This window comes from Eptesicus fuscus, chromosome 16 (assembly GCF_027574615.1).
Source record: "Eptesicus fuscus isolate TK198812 chromosome 16, DD_ASM_mEF_20220401, whole genome shotgun sequence".
NCBI lineage: Eukaryota > Metazoa > Chordata > Mammalia > Chiroptera > Vespertilionidae > Eptesicus > Eptesicus fuscus.
In genome coordinates, this window is record NC_072488.1 from 35504069 (window position 1) to 35529265 (window position 25197).

The window sequence follows — 25197 nt, forward strand, 5'->3', positions numbered from 1 at the left end:
GAAAGTCTTTATAAAACATCACTGGTGTGTTATTTAAGGAGCAGCAAGACAGCCCATGGGTTTAATTTTAAATTTTAACCCCACCCTTATATTTGCTATTTCTACTAACTTAAAGATAAACTTTTGTGCACAGTCAAAAATAATACAAGTGCATGTTGCAATCTGTATCTACCTTTCAGGTATTCCTTCCTAAATATAGAAGTTATAACTGAAAATGTAAAAAAAATGAATAAACAGATACCACTTTTAAGCAATTTTGTCCCTCCTGCTGATTACTCACTCTAAATAGTCAAGAATGTTTACAACAATTTATAATGCTATAGGAGTTAAAACCCAAAATTATTATCATGACCAATTAGTGTGGATAGACAGGAGGAAGAAAAAAGACAAAATTATTGTGGTATGTTTTAACTGGTTAAATTAGGGAAGAATCAGCTATAATACCTGAAAGGTAAACTCACTCATATATAGACATATAACCTCAGATTGCAAGTTTTGGCTGAGAATAAGAGTTCATCTTTAAAATGGTTAGTCATCACACAATAAAATAGGAGCATTAGTATTTCAACCAAAGGGATCATATGAATGCTCATTTTATCCAAAGCACAATATAGACTGTCCCAAACTACATTGTGCTCAAACAGTAAACGTTTTTGCTGTTTCTTTCATTTTAACATTTCACACTTTTCAGGAAAATTTTCAAATGAAATCCTACATTTGCAAAACATTCCTTAAAAGACTTCCAGATAAAAACAAGGCCAAAGCAAAATTCTGAAAATATAAATTTGATGCAGGTGTTTCATAATCAGCAGTAAATAGTGAAGCTTTCTATCAGGTTCATTTACACCCCTCTAAAGTTCTCAGAAAAATGTAAACAAAGCAAAAAGGGAAAGTTTCTGGTTGAAATTCTAAATTAACTTAAAAGATAAAACTGCTCTAAAAACTTTAATTTTATAGGCATGAAATCAGACTATCAAGTTGTCAAAGCTATGTATTTTTTTTACTACATGGACTATTATCCTCTTGCTAATACTAAACTAATTAAAGAGATCTTTAAAAATTATGAAGCAAAACAACCATAAATATACCAGTAAAAAGTAATAATTTAAATAACCATACCATATTTAGTCAGTTTTTCAGCTTAGTTTTTAATTGAAGGATAGTTTCCCCTTCCTTTATTGTTACATTTATTTACATCTTCCTTTATATTCGATACTTTGTTATTTCACTTATCTGTATACTAACCTCTAGTCCTTTCTCCAACTGTAAAAAGGTAGCATAAGCTTGCAGAAGATACAACTCATATTTGGGTCTTTCTGCCAAGGGGGCTGAAGCAAGAAGCCCAATATAAGCTTTTCACAAGTTAGGTCAAAGAAATAGATAGATCACCATCATAATATCCTAAAACCCAATCTGTCCTAAACATTTAGACTCTACAGTTGAATTCATATTTATTTGAACAATAATATTTTGATTAAGAAATCTAAAGTTGGCCCACCCAGCGTGGCTCAGTGGTTGAGCATTGACCTGTGAACCAGGAGGCCACAGTTCAATTCCCGGTCAGGGCACATGCCTGGGTTGTGGGCTTGATACTCAGTGTGGGGCATACAGGAGGCAGCCGATCAATGATTCTCTCTCTTCACTGATGTTTCTCTCCCTCTCCCTTCCTCTTTGAAAGAAATAAAAATAAATTTAAAAAACAACAAAAACACACCAAAAAATCTAAAGTGACAGCCAAATCTGAAGGCCAACGAAAAATGACTACTTTGGAAATATCCACAAGTAATTCAATCATTCTAAAGAATTACATTTCTGCTTTACATCTCAGGATTTGAGAAATCCACTGCTGAGTTATGAAGGTGAGGGACAGAAAACAGCAAAGACTAAATGAAAAAAAATAAATAAATGCATGAAATGATCCCTATGGTAGAAATTTCTACTGAGCCCCCAGAAATACTTATTTTATGCATTGAATTCCCCTTTCCCCTCCCACCGCCCATGAAACAAAAACAATTGATGAACAGAATTCAGTTAAAGGGAATCAAAAGGGTAGACCTTGTGGAGGCCTGCCGTCAAAGCCTAGCTGTGTCAGTTGCACAGGAAGACACCCCTTTTCTTCCTATTACAAGCAATCAACATAATGGAACATTATGATTAATATCAGGTAGTGTTAACATCTTTAAAGAAAAAAAAATGATTGCATAAAAGCCAAATGTCATAGTGCATAACTTTAGCACCAAATCATTTGTAATTTATGTAAATCGAAGAATTCTTTACCTGTTGCTTTCTTTCTGTTCCTCTAATCATCTCATTTTTCACAAGACAAATTTGAGTTTTTAAAAATACTGTTGATAAATCAACTTAAACATTAGTAATGTCTGTCAGTATAAAAAGCAAAATTTACCAGGCAAGCAAACAGGCAAACACTGTTATGTTACTTAAGGTTAGCACTTTGAGGAAGTTCTGAACTGTATTTTTGCCCGAAAATTTACAAGATGTCAAAACTAATTAATATTTTAAAACTGTTAATTAACACAGTCTGATTTCAGAAACAGATGTGAACATGGCTATTTTCTGTTTTAACACAATGTGTAGCAAGTGGAAACCTTGTGCATATTAAACAGAATGCCATGCACGGTATTTTGTTAAGTTAATGCAGTTTAAAGAGAAGTGTGAATCACCAAGCCTAAAACAGTCAAAACACATTTTGATCAACCCTTCTGTCCAAACTTAAGAAAAAAAGGACCTGGATTATAACATTTTCAATTGCAAGTAAAAACTGAGAGCTGTCCCATTAAAAGCACTGATACCACAGAGTAGGGTTTTATGCTGCCCATACAACTTGGTGTTGGAGGTGCTTAGAGCCTGTATTATATTGATTACTTGCCCCCCCAAATTCCTCTGATGTTATGTTTCATTTCTGAGTAACATTCAGAATTTTTTTATGCCACTTAGATCTGTACACATATTCTAAAAAGAAAACAAAGCAAAACAAAAAACCCAAAACAAACAAACAAAAATCCACCTTGCATACTAGTCCCAATTACAAAGCTTCATAATTCTTAGGACTATTTGCAAGAATTAATCCTATGTTTAAGACTCAATTTTGAATAAGTTAACAATATTAAATGATTTGAGATAACAAATGCTCATACTAAAAATGAGATACCTTCCTCAAAGTTTATGACTGGAAGAAAGAAGAAATAAATGGATTTTAAAACCACTACTTGCTTACTTTCGTGTTCATATTCTGTGAAAATTCCAAAATTGTATCGACTCTTGTCCATGCATCAGGATGCTCCTTTAAATGTGTCAGTACTTCTTGAGCCATTCTTTGCTAAAATATTATACAAGAAGAATTTTAAATTCACTTGTTCTTTTGAGTCATTTACTAAAATGGAACAAGGCACAAATCCTAACAGGACAATGATTCTACCAACTTTCAGAAACACTCAAATAATATGTCTTTACAGAAATAAAAATGTGTTTGTTATCACTCAAACTTCAATTAAAAATAGGAATATTTATTCCTTTGAAATAAAATAGCCTTTTTGGGATACTTAAATTCAACCAATGCTAACAAAGATCTTCTCTGACATAAACAAGTTCTCAGTACTTACAATCAACTAAAAGCAACATAGAAAACTTCATCTACTTAGATGAATAATGGTATACTGTTTTACAAGAGTCACCAACCTACCTCTTAACAAAATTTATCTATAAAAATGTATTGTGTGAAGGCATATAAACGAGGTCTAATACTTTAAATCTCAAATACACACACACACCCACACCCACATATAAAACATTAAGACCCTTAGACTAATTTTTTAAATAGTCTCTTAAATATATTATAAACTTACTTTTCTGAATGTCCTCAAATTTCATACATTAAATCCTAGCTTATTTTGAAAGCTTTACATTTAAAAAAATGCATGCCCTAGCTGGTTTGGCTCAATGGATAGAACGTCAGCCTACAGACTGAAGGGTTCCAGGTTTGATTCCAGTCAAGGGCACAGGCCTGGGTTGCAGGCTCGATCCCCGGTAGGGGGAAGGGAGGGTGCAGGAGGCAGCCGATTAATGATTTTCTCTCATCATTGATGTTTCTATCTGTCTCTTCTTCTCCCTCTCTCTGAAATCAATAAAAATAGATTTAAAAAAATTTTAAAATGCAAACCAAGAAAAAATATTAAATCAATGTAGCCATTATCTAGAATGTGTTTTTGTTTTAAGCATAAAAGACCTAAAACTTATGGAAGTCATCTTTTATAAGTTTCTCCAGTGCCATTTCCTTCCTTTGTTTCTTCTTTAAAGATAGTCACTATCATGAATTTGGTCTTTTCCTGTCCATATTTTCAGAGCACGTGTATGAATTTCATAGAAACTACAATTGTGTAGCCCTAGCCAGTTTGTCTCAGTGGACAGAGCGTTGGCCTGCAGCCCAAAGGGTCCTAGGTTCGACCTCTGTTGCAGGCCCTGGCCCTGGTCGGGGCTTGTGCAGGAGGCAACCAATCGATGTGCTTCTCACATTGATATTTCTGTCTTTCCCTCTCTTCCACTCTCCCTAAAAATCAATGGAAAAATATCCTCGGGTGAGGATTAAAAATAATAATAATTTGCTCTTTCCATTGGACAGTTTTTAGCTTCCTCATATTTACTGAAATATGATTGAAATGAACAGTTTTAAAGATCTAGCCAGGTTGACATTATTTATCTAGTTTTTTAAACCATTATAGTTTTCTATCTATACATGAACAAAGACTGTTAATTCTATTATTAATAATGTGTGTTTTCCTTAAAAAGCAACAGCTTAATCTTTTTTATCTTTAAAGGCTGTTTTGTAGCTCAACTGGATTCTCCCTAATGATCTTTTACCTATTTCTATCACATATTGTAGGCAAAAATCTAGCTTGATGGTTTTTATTTTTGTCTGATTACCCTCCTGTTAGACTAATTTACTTGATCAAGGGTTTAAATCTATACTATAAAACAAGAAAAATAAAAAAAGGGGGATGGGGGAGAAGCATTCTTACTTCAATCATTTGACAGAGACATCTCAAAATCTTTGACTTGGCTTTTATTTCAACTTATGGAAATAACCCTTACTCCTACTTTGGCTTTGATGTTGAGAATTATTTTCCTCAGGTGACAGTTACATCACATTCACCATTTTGCCATTAGTCAACCAGCAACATATACTCTTTATTGTTTTTAAAACAGTTGAGTTAAACTAAAGCTAGGTGGTGGTTCTAACACCACCACCAGAAGCCTCATGCAACTTAAAAATCAGATCAGCTGCCTGGGTTTCACCTGAGGGTCTGGGGCTAAGGCTAGAGTGTAAGCTGGAAAATGCAATTATTTATACACACACACACACACACACCAGAGGCCCGGTGGGGTCCCTTGGCCTGGCCCGCACCATCTTACAATCTGAGACCCCTCGGGGGATGTCAGAGAGCGGGAGTTGGTCCGATCCCTGCAAGCCAGGCCGCTAGGCCAAGGGACCCACTGGTGCCTCTAGTATGCATGTAAGACCTTTGGTTAATCTCTTCCCCGTCCTCCTCTCTCCCCTCTGAAATTCATCAGTTAGTCCCATATTTCCATGCCTGTGGTTTCGGCTTCTGTGTTGAGCATCTGCCCCGGGTGGTCAGTATGTGTCATAGCTACCGGCCAGTCGCTTAGGCTTTTATATATATAAGAAATATATATATCTGAAAATCAATATATATAAGAGGCCTGATGCACGAAGATTCATGCAAGAATGGGCCTTCCTTCCCCTGGCTGCCAGCACCGCCTTCACTCAGGCCCAGAGCTGCCTTTCCACCTCCCCATGCTGCCCAGAGGCCCAGAGGGGCTGGGGTGGTGCAGAACGCCTGCGTTGTCGCCTGACGACGCAAGCGTCCCACCCCTGGCCATTCGGCACCTGCACATGCAAATTAACCCGCCATCTTTGTTGGGTTACTTTGCATACTCACACCTGATTGGCTGGTGGGCGTCACAAAGGTATGGTCAATTTGCATCTTGTTCTTTTATTAGTGGAAATACTAGAGGCCCAATGCATAAAATTCATGCAAGGGGCTTGGCCCTCGCAGCCCTGGCTTTGGAAGGTTGTTGGGCTGTCCAATATAATTAGAATATTACGCTTTTATTATTATAGATAGATTTTATTTCATTTCATTAAGGACTGATAACTTAAGGGACTATAATTATACTAGACGCCCAGGGCACGGATTTGTGCACCAGTGGGGTCCCTCAACCTGGCCTGCGCCCTCTCACAACCCGGGACCCCTCGGGGGATTGTCAGACTGCTAGTTTTGGCCTGTTCTCTGCCGGCCAGGCCAAGGGACCCCACCAGTACACCAGGCCTCTGGTATGCATATAAGGTCTTTGGTTAATCTCTTCTTGCGCCCCCCGCCCCCGCGAGATTCATCAGTCTGTCCCATGTTTCCATGCCTGTGCGTCTGCCCCCTGGTGGTCAGTGTGCATCATAGCTACCAGATGAACGGTCACTTAGGCTTGCATATATATATAATATAAAAGGCAGACAAAAGGCAGAAAGAGTACTTGATGTGAGTTATCTAGGGCTAAAGCACATTTTAGCAGTTTTGATTCTGAGAATCTCTAAATATTCATTTCTTACTAAACATAGAGCTGCATTTTAAAATAGTTAACAAATAGCCCTAGCTGGCTTTGTTCAGTGGTTAGAGCATCAGCCCGCAGACTGAAGGCCCTCAGGTTTGATTCTGGGCAAGGGCGAGTGTGGGAGGCAACAAATCAATGTTTCTCTCTTTTGTCTCTACTCCTCCTTTCCATTGTCTGAAAATCAATAGGGAAAAAATACCTTCAGAAGAGGATTAACAAAAAACAAGTAAAATATAAAATAGTAACAAATATTAAGAGATATAAAAAACCCATGCCTCTTATAATCATTTACTTAGTTCTCCTGTAATTTTACTCTTCAAAGTTAATTCTAGTATTTGAATCCTAGTATCTTTATTTTACCCTAATCCCACTATCCTATATTACAAAAGGCCAGAGGCCATAAGCATCATGACCAGAACAACTGCTTGACCAGTCACAATAAGGAGGCATTGATCACCTCTTGGTCCCTTCGCCCTGCCCCCCAACCCCAGGCCTGTGAGCGGGGGCGGGGCAGGACTCGGGACTGGCAACTAGCAGGCTCCAATGGGTCAGCAATGGTAAACGGGGGGATCAGGGTGGGTGGAAGGAGGACCAGGCTGGCTGTCAGGCTGTTAGGATCACCAGCTCATGCCCGGATGCTTGGGCCTCAGGCCTGTGGGAAAGCGGGCACCAGTGACTTCACCTCCATGTGCGTGCATCGGGCTGGCTGCTGATGGAACACGCTGCCCACTCAGGGCCGTGTAGGTTGCGGGCGTGTGCGCCCCACAGCTTCAATCACTGCCTCAAGCAGCAGCAGCAGCGGCGGCCCCAATGGCAGAAGGCTAAGCCTAGGGACCCTACATGCAGTGGGCCTCTAGTCCTTATATAAGATTCTTTTACTAACTTGACACTTCAAAGAGGTTATAAAAAGAGGGAGAAAATCTTGCATCTCTCTGTGCTACTAACTGAATGGTGAAAGTATTCTAGTTGCTAAGCAATAGATTAAAAAGAGTTAAAGACAACACAATAGTGGAGAAATCACCCAGCTCTTCCATATCTTTTCCCCCTGGCTACTTGCCTAAAAATAGAAAAATGCTTATTACGGAAGGTAATCCTAATGTTTCAGTGCTAAATATCCTACTCTAGTCCCCCCATTTAAGTAAAAGTTCTGTTGATGAATTTTAAAAGGCACCCTTGGGGTAGGGGTGAAGGAGGTCCTAATATATGATGACAGAAGATTTGACTTTGGGTGGTGGGCACAAGTTACAGATCTTGTAACACAGAAACCTACACCTGAACCCTTTATGATCATATTAACCATGTCACCCCAATAAATTAAAAAAAGCCACCCTTCTAATAATTTCTTCCCCTCCAAATTTATGTAGTCCTTTTTAAAAAGTTATGACTAGCTACAGTTTAGTTTAAAAGTTTAATCAGTATAATTTCTAGTTGCCATTTTTAGCACATATTTTGAGATTAGGAAAAAATATATACTGTACTTTAAAATCAATGAATTTGACATCACATATACTAAATCTTTATACTTCCAAAAGTACTCTTTAAACAGAATTCCTGTTAAGTAACAGGTACTATAACAGGTACTTTACAAATCTCATCATTAATCCTCCAGTAGCTTGCAAGGTAGGTAATAGTTTATAGAGGAGACTCCAGAACAATAACTAGAAAACTTACTGGAATAAAATTAAGACAACACCATGTTTTTTACTACATCCTTTTCTTCTTTTCATTCAAAATAAGAGCTTCAAAAAGGTGGTTACAAAAAAAAAACAGAACTAGAAGTTTAAAAGACATGATTTTTAGAAAAGGAGTTCTTAATCTTTGAGCTCTAAACCTCAGTTTCCTTATCCTATATATAATAATAAAAGCATAATATGCAAACCAACCAAATAGTGGAACGACCAGCCAGGACCACGCTATGACACCCACTGGGATGGCCAGCCAAGGCAGGCGCCCGCCCATCACCCCATGATCGCCCTGCAGAGAGAGGCCCAGGCCACCATCCAGCAGGATGCAGCAGGTGGGTGGGGCCTCCCTCTGTGAGGGAAGCAGGTACCAGCAGCCAGGGGAAAGAAGGCAGGCCTACTCTTGCACGAATTTCGTGCACCAGGCCTCTAGTCTATAATATAACAAATACTGATCAGTTTACTGATCATCTTTATGCAACTGATTTGTCATGAGATCTAAACTTAAAATCCTTACATTTGAGATAGTTTTGCTTTTAAACATAGAAAATATTTATTTTCTAAACCTGTTTATTAAAAATTCAAATTTAAAACAAATCATTAAATCTCAATGCTATGAAACATTACTGAAGGCAGTACTACAACATATTTTTCTTGATAAAAATTACTAATTCTCATTTATAGGCCTAGAACACTGGTCTCTTCATTTATTCATATTACTTTTAGATGTTGTAAATCAGGTTAAAAAAAGACAAAGATTAAAGAGCAGCAATAACTGATGTGAAAAAATTAAATGCTCATCTTCCTAATGGCTACAGATTTGTGTTTCAAATATATTCAAAGCTGAGCCCAACTTTACTTCATGCATTTTTAACCTTACTTTTTATACTTTCTTCCAAAAGCAGCTGCTTTCCATACATACGTTAAAATGAAATTAAGCTTAAAGCTCCATGTCGAATGTACAGCATGAGGAAACAACATGATATGTGTGATACAGATGGAGTAACTTTTTCAGGAAAGCTTTTGGAGAAAAGAACTCTGATCAACTACTCTTAGGAATATTAAACTGGACTAACAAGCTTACAACAACCATTGCAAGAGTAATTTTTCCACTCACACAATTTTCATGGCCCTTTCCTTTAAAATTCTCTTAAGATTTTCTTATCCAACAGAAAGGAAACTTACTCATTTAAAACTTTGACATTAGCCCTGACCGGTTTGGCTCAGTGGATAGAGCATCGGCCTGCAGACTGAAGGGTCCCAGGTTCGATTCCTGGTCAAGGGCATGTACCTTGGTTGCGCGCACATCCCCAGTAGGGGGTGTGCAGGAGGCAGCTGATCAATGTTTCTCTCCCATTGATGTTTCTAACTCTCTATCCCTCTCTCTCCCTTCCTCTCTGAAAAAAATCAATATATAAAATAAAAATAAAATAAAACTTTGACATTAGTTCCATAGGGTGAAGTCTCAAGACTGTCCAGTTTCTTGTTAACATTACATTTTAGAAACATCCCTGCCTCATCTCTCTTTAAATGGGGTATTAAAAACAAACAAAAAACCCACACTTTACAATGATCAAAAATAGATTATGTGGTAAGATAATTCCCTACATTAACAGTACCACTTTTACAAATGTTAAAATTCAAATAACAGCCCAGCCAACCTATGAACCAGAAGATTACGGTTCAATTCCCAGTCAGGACACATGCCTGGGTTGCGGGCTCGATCCCTGCAGCGGGAGGAGGAGGCAACCTATCAATGATTATTTCTCACAATAGATGTTTCTATCTCTCTTCTCCATTACTTTCTGAAAGCAATAAAAATACATATTTTTAAAAATTCAAATAACATAAAGATGTTTGGTATTAAGATTCTTAAAACAAGTTTATAGCACAGCTGGTGTCGCTCAGTGCTTGATTGTCAACCCTGCACCAAGAGGTTTGATTCCTGGTCAGAAAGCATGCCAGGATTGTGGGCTCCATCCCCAGTAGGAGGTATGCAGGAGGCAACCAATTGATGTTTCTCTCATCAATATTTCTATCTCTCCCTCCTCTTATAAAAAAAAAAAAAAAAAATCAAAACAAGTTTATCTGTGAAGTAGTTTTGTAATTTAATTTAATTATTTTACAGATTAAAAGAATCATATTAACTACAAATAATGATATACATATAAGGTACATACTATCTTTAATATCTCTACAAAACATTTAATACATTGTGCTCTATCTTTTATTTTTTTCCTTTCTTTTTTTTAAATCCTCACCAGAGGATATTTTAAAAATCCTTTTTTAGAGAGTGGAAGGGAGGGGGTGGGGGGGGAGAGAGAAAAACATTGATTTGTTGCCTCCCACATGCAGATTGCATGCAGATCGATCCTGCAACCAAGGTATGTGCCCTTGTTCTTGGCAGCAATCAAACCGGGGACTCTTCAGCAGGATCCACTGAGTCAAACTGGCCAGAACTCTATTTTTTATTAAATGGAGTAAATGTTTAAGAATAACAGAACAAGTGTAAGAAAATATTATTTCACTCTGTGTCAAAATATAATGCAGCCCTAGCTGGTTTGGCTCAGTGGATATAGAGTGTCGGCCTGCGGACTGAAGGATGCCCGGGTTGCAGGCTTGCCCACAACTGGGGATCGTGAAGGAAGCAGTAGATCAATGATTCTCTCTCATCATTGATGTGTCTCTCTCTCCCTCTCCCTTCCTCTCTGAAATCAATAAAAAATATATATAAAACCCAACTTCTCTTTTCAGACATTTATCATTTTCTATTTAATTCTGAATTAATACAAACTATGGAATACTTTTTAAAAAGGCAATTATTTAAACCTGTATTCAAAATCCAACAACTTTGTTACACTATGCTCTCAAGTTTTGAACAGCTACTTTACCTGGGCTCCTTCTCCATGGTATAAGCAATTCACCACATTGTCTAAAAGGTTGATATCCAGTTTTTGGCTGAAATCAAGCAGCTGACGAGCTGCATGGTCTGCTAACATTGTCATAATTGCTGGCATAGATTACTGAAAATAAAGAAAAAATATTTAAGATATCTATGAAGTTTTGATAATATCAGTCAAAACTTGCTACTGTTATTTTACTTCAACCATGTTCACACAAATATTTTAATGAGTATTTCAAAGATTTAACAAAAGCAAATAAAAGCTGAAATTACTTAGCTACTCCATAACCATGCCCAGTTATCAGCACCTATTCAACTCTAGATGCCAGAAAAATTGTATCGCTCTCTAATGACATTTATATAAAGTTATCCTAACTTGTTTTTAAGATGAATCTATTAAGAATTTATGGTCCTAAATATTGACAGTTCAAAGTCTTGATCTCAAATTTTTAAGTACAGATCAACTTCAAGTGGACATGTTTATTTCCCCCCTGCATAAGTAGGTCTAGTTCGGTAAAGACTCACTTCCCCTCATTTCATGTTACCTTAATTTTTAAATTAAGATATACTGAAAAGGCAGGAAGATGCTAAAAATTAAATGTGGTACACAAGTTTTGCTATTGTATGTGTCAATGATTAGCAGGAACCACCAGCCTAACAAATTTGGTACTCTTAATATCTATAAAGAACTTAAGTTTCTACATACAATTAAACCATCTACATTTGCTTCTTTCAACCCTCAATGAATTTGGGACTAAGATTACAAGCATACAAATTCCCTGAATATATGGTCTAGAAAAAACACACACCTTTATGATAATATGTCAAACAAGATTTTTTTTTCCTTCAAATTTCTGGGTCTTCATTGGCAAGGTAAAAACTGTAAAGCTTGCCAACTATTTTCCAAATAAAAGCAAATTTCATCACAACAGAAAATGAGCTTCTTCACCTCAAAAAATGCACTGGCTAAAACCTACTGGTTCATATGCGATGTTATCCTTTTAAGAGGATTCCACTCCAAGATGCTGGCACACATCCACATTTTTGTTGCCCAGCAGTATAAACATCTTTCCTTTGCTTTTACTTCAAAGCTAGTGCCACTCAAGTCTGACTGGCTAGTAAATCAGTACTCCTTAACATTTTGGGGTCAAAATGCCTTACAATCAGAGGAGATGACAGTTCTTGCCAAATTAAAAGCTCACAGTTTTGTATACAATTACAGAAGATGCAGGACTCTGAAAGCCAGGCATGAAACCTCAGGTTAAGAACTCTTAGTTTACTGTATCTAGATCCAGCAAGGTTAGATGGTCATCTCCAATTGTTCCCCACTTTTAAAAACCTTCCAGGATCAGGAAATGGGTGGCTAATTTGATCATGTTTGGACAAACTAGCTTGATCAAATGTTTTACTTAATGATAATGTCAGTTACAACAAATTAGAAGTGGGTTAATAAGTTAGACATAATGTAAAGAATTGAGGTATTAAGAGATGAAGGGCCCGACCTGGTTTGGCTCCGTGGATAGAGCATTGGCCCTGTGGACTGAAGGGTCCCAGGTTCAATTCCTGGTCAAGGGCACATGCCTGGGTGGCAGGCTCCTCCCCCACTGGGGGGCATGCAGGAGACAGCCGATCAAAGATTCTCTCTCATCCTTGATGTTTCTCTCTCCCTCTCCTTCTTATCTGAAATCAATAAAAAGATGTATTTTAAAGAGGCCTGAGCATCTGCATTAAAAAGGGAATGATTTTTAGTAACCTGAAGTCTGTTGACAGTAAAGCTGATGAGATTTCAAAAACTTTTATATAAGTTATTAAACATGTTTTATAGTAGAGTACCTGGCATACACAACAAAAATCTTTGCTCTAAATACTAACATAAAAAAGGAAATGTGATTCAAATAAAGATGTTTCAATTTCCTCTCTTCAAGAGCCAGACAATTTTAAAAGATCAGAACAATCTTAAAAATTGAAGCTGAAAACAAGGTCCACAAAGCATCAAGATCTACGTATCACGTTTTCGGTTTTTGTTTTTGGTTAAACATTGACCGAACTTTCCTATTTGTCCTACCTATCATAATTGAATAACCAAAACAAAAAATAAAGTGACTCTAAAAAGTTTCATTTTCAAGAAATTGTTCTCTCAGAGTTCTCTGAGCTAAATTCTTTTGAAAAAAAAAAAATCAGGTTTAGAATAGAAGCTTGTGTTAAATACTGAAGAGTTTGCCATCTTTAGAACTAGTGGCTATCTTCGATATGACCTGCCTATTCTTGAACTGTACGGAGCACAGAAATGGCGGCTTTCTGGTCAATGCCAAGCACATTTAGTCCCCCACATCAAATCACTTCCAAAGCATTCTTTCCACTGACTGCAGTGTCCCATACACTTACGATACACAACCAGGCAGATAAACAGCCATAGCGAGAAGGGTGAAACCACAAAGGCATCTTTTTATGTTCCCTTGGAACACTCAATCCTAAAATCCACTCACTGGATAGCCTGCACAGTGCGGTGACTCTACAAGTGACTACCAACTTCCAACGCAGGAGGCAGGCAGCTACCTACTGCCACTCCCATCCAAAACCAGGGAAAGCATAACCGCTGGTTCATGATAACTACACAGTAGGCAAAATAATAATAATAATAATAATAATAATAATGAATCCCCAGCCGCTATAGCAGAGACGGCCCCCTTAGGTGTGGGCCAGGGCTGGCTTCATTCACTAGAAACACGCCGCACTAGGCCCGCCCTCCCTCGCTCCCCGAGCCCATTCGCGGCTTCTGCCTCGAGCACACGGAGCGCGCACTCACCCCGCCCAGACTCGCAGGAGGCACCGCCAGGCGCCCGAAGTTCACCGCCCCATTCTCTATGCAGCATGGCCTCTGCGTGATCAGGAGGTCCGGGCTGGGCAAACCTTTAACGCTTCCTCCACTACACCGCTTCTCCCACCCACACCAAACTCAAGAGACATCGGAATGAAGGAGAATTAGGACATCATCCACTAGGAAATATCAGCAGTAAACACCCATCACAGCGAGCTCAAGCCGCCGAAAACAAACTATGGCACGAAACCCCATTTGCAGATCCTTGAGAAAAAAAAAAAATCAACTCCTCTTCCCTACTTCTAATCTCACTCTGCAAAAACACACACACAAAGATTGTGAGTTTCCTCGCAGGAGGTGCAGGGACTCGGCAGCCCCTCCCTCCCCCGATCTCCAAGCTCTCCACCGAGCGGCCACGTGATGCAGGCGGACGTTTCAATGCTGCTGCACTAAATATTTCTGGAAACTTCCACTCCTAATAATTTACAGAGATGCTCCTGAAGTCACCCCAACTCCTGCCCAGCCCTTTGGGCTGGGGAAGCCCTTCCACCCCCGCGCTGGGGCCCCTGCTTCACTACCACGCTCCTCCGCTTTCCTCCACCGTCACCCGCACACGCGAATGACCCAGCAAGCGCTTCCCCTCCCGCGGCCACCTCCCCGCCTCCATCTCCCAGTGGCAGGAGCGGCTCCATTCAATCGCAGGCTGCGCTGGGCCCGCCGCCGCCTCCTCGGCTCGCTTCCCGCGGCCGCCGCCGCCGCCGCCGCGCCCCACGCCGGCCTCCTCCCGCCCGGCCGCGCCGCCGCCCGGCCCCCGGCCCCGAAGACACAGCCGACTTACCCAGAGATTGAACCAACTGCTGCTTCCTTCCTGGTCGGGGGATTAGGGAGAGGGAAGGTGGGGAGAGGGGAAAGGGGAGGAAATCAAGGTGGGTTTCAGTCTTCCCACCTTAAAAAAAAGGAAATTTTTAAAAAAAGGGAAAAAAAAAAAAAGGCTCAACAGTATTTACTATGCAGGGACACTTCACCCCGACACACACCCACACCCACACACCCCCCAAAAAAAGGAGGGGAATTAATCTGAGAAATAAATGCTCCCGCCTGGCTGGGGAGTAAGGGGAGGGGGAGGGGAACGGGGTCAAGTCCCAAAGATTCAGCCCCGGGGGGACCCTCCAGCCACAGGCGGCGGCGGGAGCGGCAGGAGTAGGGGTGCAGAGTCCACACGGCCGGGGAACGCTCTGCCGCCAGTTGCAGTCCGACTTCCCCTCCCAAAACACGGCTCCCTCTCTCACGCGGCTCCGGCGCTGGCCCCCCCACCCCGGCTCGCCTAAACTTTCCCCCCTTCTCCTGCTTCTCAGCGACTGGTGGTTCCCCCTCCCCCTCCGGGTGGTTGCACGGACTGCAGCAGCAAAGACTGGAAGAGGCAGCGCCGCCGGGGCTGTAGCTACTGTTGCTCTTGCTGATGCTGTAGCTCCCGCTGGTCCTGCCGCGGCCGCTGCAGCCGCTTCTCCCCCTCCTCCTAGTGCCTCAAACTCGGAACCGGTTGAAACCGGTTCAGACTGGGAGATTCCATCTCGGTTGAGTTTTCAGCCCATGGCGCCGCGGAGCGTTTGGAACCTGGGCCTCCGCCCCCAGCCCGCCCGTCTATTGGCCTGTTCCAGCCACAGCCGCGCCATCAGTCCACCTCTTATTGGTCAGATCGCCCGTCAATCCCACCTCAAGTCTCCACACGAGCCCGCCGCTTCTGCCCCCGCCTCCTTCCAGCAGCGATTTGCCCGCAGAGTGGGGGAAGGGAATTGGGGCGGGCCGAAAAAGAGCGAGAAGGGGGGGGTGGAGGAGGAGGAGGTGGGACAAGAGTTGAGCCCAGCAGAGGAGAGAGCGAAGAGAAGCCGCGAGGAGGACTGGTTCGGTCACCCGTCAATCAAATGCAGCCCGCCCTCGACTTCCCGTTCTCCTCCCGCCGCTCCCCCTCCCAGGGCTTAGTCCGCAGGCCCGGCCTTTCCGAGCCGCTCATAGGCTGGCGCCTTTAGTGACGAAGAGGGTGGGGAGCAGCTCGTGAGCTGGTGGCGGCGCGAGTTTGAGCGTGGCGCGCGGCATCCTTCTCTCGGCTTCCCGGGACCCGCGGCGGCCCGCCCCCGCCGGCTCCCGCCAACCTGCGTGGCCTGAGCCCGCCGGGATGAGGACCCGCCCCTCGAATGGGGGCCGCGCTCTGAAAAGGGAGTGCGCACCCAGTGTTTTCTTTAATCGGGGCGGGGGCGGGGGTGGAGAACGAGCGTAAAACCACACGCTTGGCTAGAGTGTAGGCCCCAGACCTCTCCTCTGTTTGAAAGCCCTCGGCGTGGGGCCTGGAGTGGATGGGGAGGAGAACCCTGAAGGAGGTTGAGATGAGGTGTGGGGTCTTTAGCTCTTGCTGCTTTGTGACCTCGGAGCCCTGAAAAAAAAAACACAAAAAAACAAAATAGTTCTTGGGCAAGTCTCCTTCAAATTTTAACTCTTCCCCAGACTGAAATTTGGCTACTTCAACAACCAACCCTGTCTTGTAGAATTGTGCACCCGAAACCTATATAATTTTGTTAACCGCTGTCACACCAATAAGTTTAATAAAAAGGCAAAATAAATAAAACCAACCCTTCCTAAACACTAAGACTATAATCCCGGGAATTGATTGAACATGGCGCAGGGGTAAACTTGCATGCCAAGTGCCTCCCAGCAAGTGCCCTTGCTCTGTCTCTACCCTCGGTTTTTCTTTTCAGCATAGCTGTCCTTCACACACTGCACCATCACCAGATGGTATTTTCTTTGAAAGTCACACCCACGTGGCCTTTCACATGGTTGCCTCTGGGTTGTCCCCAGGTGCCCTCCAAATCAGCTTTACTGATTATCTGATTAAGAAACAGCAAGCAACCCACCCAAATTTTATGGGGCCTATTGTGCCACCAAGAGGTTGGTAAATGGTTTATTAAATCAACACAATTTTCTTCGGCAAATCTTCAACTCACAGTAGCCATAGCTAACACCAAAGCACCCTTAAGAATAACTCCCTCCACTTGATCTCACTCATATGTGGAACCTAATGAACAAAATAAAATAAGGAAATATATCCAGAGACACAGAAGCATGGAACAGATTGGAATCAGAGGGAAGGCGGGGGTGGGTGGGTGGGTGGGAAGAGATCAACCAAAGAACTTGTATGCAAATATGCATAACCCACGGACACAGACAATAAGATGGTGAAGGCCTGGAGGAGCTGGCGGGGTGAGCTAGAAAGGATCAATGGGGAGAAAAGGGGGGACATATGTAATACTTTCAACAAAGATTTTTAAATTCTGGGGAAGTGGGGGGTGGAGAGTACCTCCCTCAGCCTCCAATAAGAAAACCCCAATGAGCCCTGGCTGGTTTGGCTCAGTGGATAGAGCGTCGGCCTGTGGACTGAAGAGTCCCAGGGTTTGATTCCAGTCAAGGGCACATGCCTAGGGTTGTGGGCTCAATCTCCAGTTGGGGGCATGCAGGAGGCAGCCGATCAATGATTCTCATCATTGATGTTTCTAGCTCTCGCTCCTTCTCCCTTCCTCTCTGAAATCAATAAAAATATATTTTAAAAAAACAAAACCCAATGACTTAACGCCTAGATTTACCAAAGTGATATTAAGTGACTTTCAGACCTAAGATTTTTATGCATTGCCTACTTGAATAATATTAAACCATAATGTATAATATATATGATGTACACTGATCATTTGGAATACTTACATTCTATTACTAGAAAAACTGGGGCTGTCTTGTGTTTTGAAAAGTTTTTTTCCTCCACATTTTTAGCTCTTTGACCAGAACACTGATTTTTTAGATGGCAGGACAATAGGAATAAAAACTGGGGTATTTGAGTTCACATTGTCTCACAAAACAATAACATTCATCAGATATAAGAGCAACAGAAACTCATAAATTTCTTTCTACCACTTGTCATGTATTTCTACATTTTAAATGTTTTTATTGATTCAGAGATTGAGAGAGAGAGAGAAACATCCATATGAGAAAAACATCAATCAGTTGCCCCTTCCCCTGCTATTCACAACCTGGACATGTACCCTGACCCAGAATCAAACCAGCGACCTTTCAGTGCAGGGACAATGCTCAACCAACTGAGCCACACCGGCCAGGCTCTTATTTCTATTTTTGTAAATTATTTTTAGTGCTTGCTTCAGTAGCACATACAGGGTGTTTCCCAAAAAATGTATGCACACTTTAACAGCTGATAGCTTAATTTTGAAAATGAAATGTACTTTAATAAACACTGTCTTTATAATTATTCAGTGTGTGTATACATTTTTTTGGACACCCTATATACTAAAATTGGAGTGATATAGATAAGATGAGCATGGCTGCTGGGTAAGGATGGCATGCAAATTTGGGAACTGTTCCAAATTTTTTAAAAATTATTTTTAAATTAAAAAGCAATACATGATCACTGTTAATAATTCAAACAATAGAGAAAGAATTATCTGCAGCTAAAAATAAAAATCCCTTTCTTATGCCTTCCTCATTTCTTTTCCCTGTCTAGAGATAATCATCTTTTAGGGTGTGGTTTATATGCTTTGAGGTATTTTCTATCCATTTACAAATATGTTTGCTTTGTGTTTTGTTCATTATACTAGTATATGACATCATACTATACATATTGTTCAGTGACTTACATTTTACTAAACAGATCAGAATGTATAAATCCACTTCATCCTTATAACAGTCCCATAGCTCTCCCCATCTTCTCAGTACCATAAAATTTATGATATAAATCATTCAACCATTTCCCTACTGAGGACAATTGGGCTATTTCTGGTTTTCTCTCATGAATAATACTGCAGTGAATGCCCCATACATTTTTATCTTTAGACACATATGTGAATATATCTTTAGGTTAACACCCTAAAAGTGGAATTACTTTGTCAAAGGCCATATATAGTTACTAGAAGCCTGGTGCACGAAATTTGTGCACGGGTAGGGTCCCTAGGCCTGGCCAGCAATCAGGGCTGATCAAGTTCCCGCCCCCTCTGCCTCCTCCTTCCCTCCCAGCCTGTGCACCACCGCTGCCACTGGTCGCCCGCCATGTTCCACACCACCCCCTGGTGGTCAGCGAACGTCATAGGGAGTGATCAAACTCCCAGTCTCCTGGTTGAACTCCCAAGGGGACACTTTGTATATTAGCCTTTTATATACACTGAGTGGCCAGATTATTATGATCTCTGAACGCATAATAATCTGGCCACTCAGTGTATATCCTATATAATATAAGGCTAATGTGCAAATTGTCCCCTTGATGAGGAGTTCAACCAGCAGGCCATCCAATCATCCATGTCCCCTCCCGCTGGCTGAAGCCCACCCATGCACGAATTCATGCACCGGGCCTCTAAAATATATATGTGTATATATATATATATATATATATATATATATATATATATATACATACACACACACACACACACACACACACACACACTGAGTGGCCAGATTATTATGCGTTCAGAGATCATAATAATCTGGCCACTCAGTGTATATATAGATTATTGTGGTAGGTACTGCCAAGGTGTCCCCTAAAATGATTGTATCAATTTACATACTACAATATATGAACAGTACCTGTTTGTTCCCTATTAAAGCTATAAATATTTGCTGTTAAGATCACACCAGAGTCGCCCTAGCTGGTTTGGCTCAGTGATTGGAGCGTCAGCCCAAGGACTGAAGAGCCATGGGTTCTACTCTGGCCAAGGGCATGTACCTCGGTTGCAGGCTTGATCCCCAGCCCCGGTCAAGATGCGTTCAGGAAGCAACCAATTGATGTCTCACATCGATGTTTCCCTCTCTCTGTCTCTCCCCCTCTCTTCCACTCTCTCTAAAAATTGATGGAAAAAATATCCTCTGATGTGGATTAACAACAACAACAACAACAATAAAAAAGATCACAACACAGTCAAATGAGAAATCTTTGCATTTTTATTTGTGCTTTTGGCTCTGAAGACCATTTTTCTTGACTGTGAGCTCTTCAAAAAATACACAAATAATAAGATTTAGTGCCTATATAATGTAGTCTCTGCCTTTAGAGACTAGAACTGCAGACAGGGGCAGGTGTTATTTCTCCCTTCTGCTTTTTCTCACAAATGAACGGTGTGGGGTGTGGAGAGTGGTTTCAGGCATTTGCACTTTAGTGGGAATGAGAACTCTGCAAGTATATTTCTTATGAAATCAGGGTGGCTAAGGGAAGAAAACAGGACCACTAATGGGACCTGAAGAGACAGAAAGAGGACCAGTGAGGGAAGACAGACTAAATGGGGCTTCAGAGGCAAACTCTGCTTGTCGTGGAAACTAGAGAGGGAAGTAGAAACTCATGCAGATCTGAGAAGGCATCTGTCAGAATGTCAGAATGAGGTTCCTGGTAGGAGAGCATAAGAGAATTTGCTTTTGTTGGCCCCAGCGAACATGAAATCCCCAAGGTCTCGTGTACAACATAAACTTCATTGGCTGTTGAAGACTGCAGCCAAACAACTTACACTGTGGAAATAACTGGCACACAGAAAAGCATACAAAGTTTTCTTGAGGGACAAAAACGCCTTCATTTATGAATTCCACATCTATGTTCCAAATTCTGCTGCTACAGGAGATATATGGCTCTGTAGTAACTCTGCAGTGGAGAGAGATACATTTGAGCTGTACAAACAAAGTGGGTTTCACAGGATCAAATAATATTCTTATGAATGTCGCCACTTTTTTAAAAAGTTGGAGTTGCAAAATGGGACAGTGAAAGATGCCTGAAAGCAGGAGATCTGGATTCTCCTACTCCTTCTGCCCTTACTAAGGCAGCAGAGCTCTTCACCATCCGTGAAGTGATCGAACTGTTAGAAGGTTTCTAAGGTGCTTTCTGTGTGTTCCTTTCTTTTGAGGATTAGAGCAGATAAATAGAAATACAGAAACGTTTTTATTAGGGATTGTGTCAATGTGTTTGCCTTCAGGAAGCATTCTCTATACTTATTCAGATATTCATTTATTTAACTAATATTTTGAGTCCCATCATGTGACATGTACTGTGTTGGGACTGGGGATACAATTATAAGAAAAACCTTTTATTTCTCTTGACAGAAAAAGACCAAATGATAAAAAATATTTTCTTGAGATGTGATTTTTCCTACAATTGGATCTATAATAGTTTCTGAGTAATCACACAGTTTCATAAATTTGAACATGTTATCTTTAATAAGTGGGGGTTAATTTAGTTGCATTGTTGGCTTTTTTTAAATACCAGGGAGTTATTTTCATTGAACAATATTAAAAGAGGTATTTGAAGACATTTCAGAGTCACTTGGTCAAAAAATTTTTTTTTTTTAATTTCTTTATTGATTAAGGTGTCACATATTTGTCCTCATCCCCCCATTCCCATCCCACCCCTCTCCCCACGCATGCCCCAATCCCCTGTTGAACTTAACCGTTGGATAGGCTTATATGCATGCATACAGGTCCTTTGGTTGAACTCTCCCCCTCCCCCCACCCTCCCCCTACCCTCCCCTATCCTCCCTCTGAGGCCCGATAGTCCGATCGATGCCTCCTTGATTCTGGTTCTGTTCTTGTTCCTCAGTCTATGTTGTTCATCATTTCCTCTAGATGAATGAGATCAAATGTCACTAGATATATACTAATAAGAACTGAATGTGAGACGAGCAATAATATTTATGCTGACAGGCAAATGAATCAATCTGTAGCGAGCTTCCCCCTGGACCAACAGTTCTTTTGAGACCCAATTTCGATGTCCAGTAGTTCCTTATGTGTACATGTCAGCACTGACCCCTCAGCTCTGGATGGTGGACAAATGGTGGTAATGGAGGTCCGACTCCCTCTGGTTTGGTCTCGGCCGAACCCAGGGGCACGGCGTCACCCGGACTAAGGGGCACGTGGCCTCACCCATACCCAAGGGGCGCGTGGTCTCACCCGGGCCTGGGACCCAGCCTCACCCGGATGGATCCAGGGGTGCACGGCCTCACCCGGATCCAGGATCTGGCTTCACCCGTACCCAGGGACGCTTGGCCTCTCCCAGACCCAGGGGCACGTGGCCTCACCCGGGTTTAGTTGCACAAGGCCTCACCTGGATCCAGGGACACATGGTCTCACCCAGACCCAGGAACGTTTGGCCACTCCCAGACCCAGGGCCACTTGGGCTCACCCGGGCCTAGGTGCACGAGGCCTCATCCGGATCCAGGGACGCATGGTCTCACCCAGACCCAGGGACGCTTGGCCTCTCCCAGACCCAGGGCCACTTGGGCTCACCCGGGCCTAGGTGCACGAGGCCTCACCCGGATCCTGGGACACATGGTCTCACCCGGACCCAGGGATGCTTGGCCTCTCCCAGACCCAGGGCCACTTGGGCTCACCCGGGCCTAGGTGCACGAGGCCTCACCCGGATCCAGGGACACATGGTCTCACCCGGACCCAGGGACGCTTGGCCTCTCCCAGACCCAGGGCCACTTGGGCTCACCCGGGCCTAGGTGCACGAGGCCTCACCCGGATCCAGGGACACATGGTCTCACCCGGACCCAGGGACGCTTGGCCTCTCCCCGACCCAGGGCCACTTGGGCTCACCCGGGCCTAGGTGCACGAGGCCTCACCCGGATCCAGGGACACATGGTCTCACCCGGACCCAGGGACGCTTGGCCTCTCCCAGACCCAGGGCCACTTGGGCTCACCCGGGCCTAGGTGCACGAGGCCTCACCTGGATCCTGGGACACATGGTCTCACCCGGACCCAGGGATGCTTGGCCTCTCCCAGACCCAGGGCCACTTGGGCTCACCCGGGCCTAGGTGCACGAGGCCTCACCCGGATCCAGGGACACATGGTCTCACCCGGACCCAGGGACGCTTGGCCTCTCCCCGACCCAGGGCCACTTGGGCTCACCCGGGCCTAGGTGCACGAGGCTTCACCCAGATCCTGGGACACATGGTCTCACCCGGACCCAGGGACGCTTGGCCTCTCCCAGACCCAGGGCCACTTGGGCTCACCCGGGCCTAGGTGCACGAGGCCTCATCCGGATCCAGGGACACATGGTCTCACCCAGACCCAGGGACGCTTGGCCTCTCCCAGACCCAGGGCCACTTGGGCTCACCCGGGCCTAGGTGCACGAGGCCTCATCCGGATCCAGGGACGCATGGTCTCACCCGGACCCAGGGACGCTTGGCCTCTCCCAGACCCAGGGCCACTTGGGCTCACCCGGGCCTAGGTGCACGAGGCCTCACCCAGATCCAGGGACGCATGGTCTCACCCGGACCCAGGGACGCTTGGCCTCTCCCAGACCCAGGGCCACTTGGGCTCACCCGGGCCTAGGTGCACGAGGCCTCACCCGGATCCTGGGACACATGGTCTCACCCGGACCCAGGGACGCTTGGCCTCTCCCAGACCCAGGGCCACTTGGGCTCACCCGGGCCTAGGTGCACGAGGCCTCACCCGGATCCTGGGACACATGGTCTCACCCGGACCCAGGGACGCTTGGCCTCTCCCAGACCCAGGGCCACTTGGGCTCACCCGGGCCTAGGTGCACGAGGCCTCACCCGGATCCAGGGACACATGGTCTCACCCGGACCCAGGGACGCTTGGCCTCTCCCCGACCCAGGGCCACTTGGGCTCACCCGGGTCTAGGTGCACGCGGCCTCACCCGGATCCAGGGACACATGGTCTCGCCTGGACCCAGGGGTGTGTGGGCTCTCCCAGACCCAGGGGCGCTTGACCTCGCCCGGGCACGGGATCCAGCGTCATCCGGGTCCAGGGGCACTTGGCCTCACCCGGACCCGGAGTCCGGCATCATCTGGACCCAGGGGCATGTGGCCTCACCTAGACCCAGGGACGTGAAGCCTCACTTATACCCAGAGGCATGTGACCACACCCGAGCCCAGAGGCGCGCAACCCCGCCCGCACCCGGGTCTCAGCGGGGCCCCGTCTTCCCGATCCCAATTCCTGCCGGTCAATCCCCCCTCAGCAATTCCCCTGGCCATCCTTCTGGAGCTCCAGTATGGCTGCTGCAGAACTCGTCGGGCGGCGGCTCAGCGAAGCTCCGGTGCACCCGGTGCATGGCGGTGGGCCAGTCTGGCGTCGCTGTGTCGGCCCTTGGGTCTGCATCGGTGGCCGGTCGCCGAGCATGCGCACCTGGCCGCTTCCGGGGCGTTGAGATTCTTTATGGACTCAGAGGTCAGCAAGCGCGGAGTCTCCCACCCCATGTCTCATAGGGGCTCGTCTGTCCGTGCTTGGCTGCCAGTGGAGCCGTCCCCTCCGCCGGAGACCGCCGGGGGAACTGCGCCGAGCACGTTCCAGGCCGCTGTTGTATCGCCTGAGCCATAGTTCTTTTGTGTCGCCTGAGCTGTAGTTCTTAAAGTGTGGTCTTTGGGTCACCGGCATCAGCATCATCCCACATCCCCCTCTTTTATTCTAGTTGTAGGGCATCTACTCAGCCAGCCCTATGGTGGTCTTGGATGGTGTCTGCTCTGCTCTCTTGTCGTAGTCTCAAAGTTGTTGTGGTAGGCAACAATCAGGCTTCCGCCCTATGCCTCCATCTTGGTCCTCCTTTGTATAGTTAAGTCTTTTTTTTTTTTTTTTTTTTTTTTTTTTTTTTTTTTTTTTTAAATTTCTTTATTGATTAAGATGTCACATATTTGTCCTCATCCCCCCATTCCCATCCCACCCCTCTCCCCACGCATGCCCCAATCCCCTGTTGAACTTAACCGTTGGATAGGCTTATATGCATGCATACAGGTCCTTTGGTTGAACTCTCCCCCTCCCCCCACCCTCTCCCTACCCTCCCCTATCCTCCCTCTGAGGCCCGATAGTCCGATCGATGCCTCCTTGATTCTGGTTCTGTTCTTGTTCCTCAGTCTATGTTGTTCATCATTTCCTCTAGATGAATGAGATCAAATGTCACTAGATATATACTAATAAGAACTGAATGTGAGACGAGCAATAATATTTATGCTGACAGGCAAATGAATCAATCTGTAGCGAGTTTCCCCCTGGACCAACAGTTCTTTTGAGACCCAATTTCGATGTCCAGTAGTTCCTTATGTGTACATGTCAGCACTGACCCCTCAGCTCTGGATGGTGGACAAATGGTGGTAATGGAGGTCCGACTCCCTCTG

General features: G+C 43.9%; 1 protein-coding gene and 1 non-coding gene across 2 annotated transcripts in view; one reads left to right on the plus strand and one right to left on the minus strand.

Moving 5' to 3' along the window:
- XPO1 (exportin 1) overlaps positions 1-14999 on the minus strand; it is a 47326-nt gene extending 32327 nt beyond the window's left edge. The window contains exons 1-3 of the mRNA XM_054728435.1: positions 14883-14999; positions 11216-11347; positions 3236-3337 (exon numbers count right to left, since the gene is read on the minus strand). Coding sequence (XP_054584410.1) covers positions 3236-3337; positions 11216-11341 — 228 coding nt within the window. The 5' untranslated portion in view covers positions 11342-11347; positions 14883-14999. The remainder of the gene's footprint in view (positions 1-3235; positions 3338-11215; positions 11348-14882) is intronic.
- Positions 15000-18363: 3364 nt separating this feature from the next.
- On the plus strand, positions 18364-18468 carry LOC114230378 (U6 spliceosomal RNA). The gene has a single exon (XR_003616272.2). It is a non-coding gene; the product is annotated as a U6 spliceosomal RNA (small nuclear RNA).
- Positions 18469-25197: the final 6729 nt, after the last annotated feature.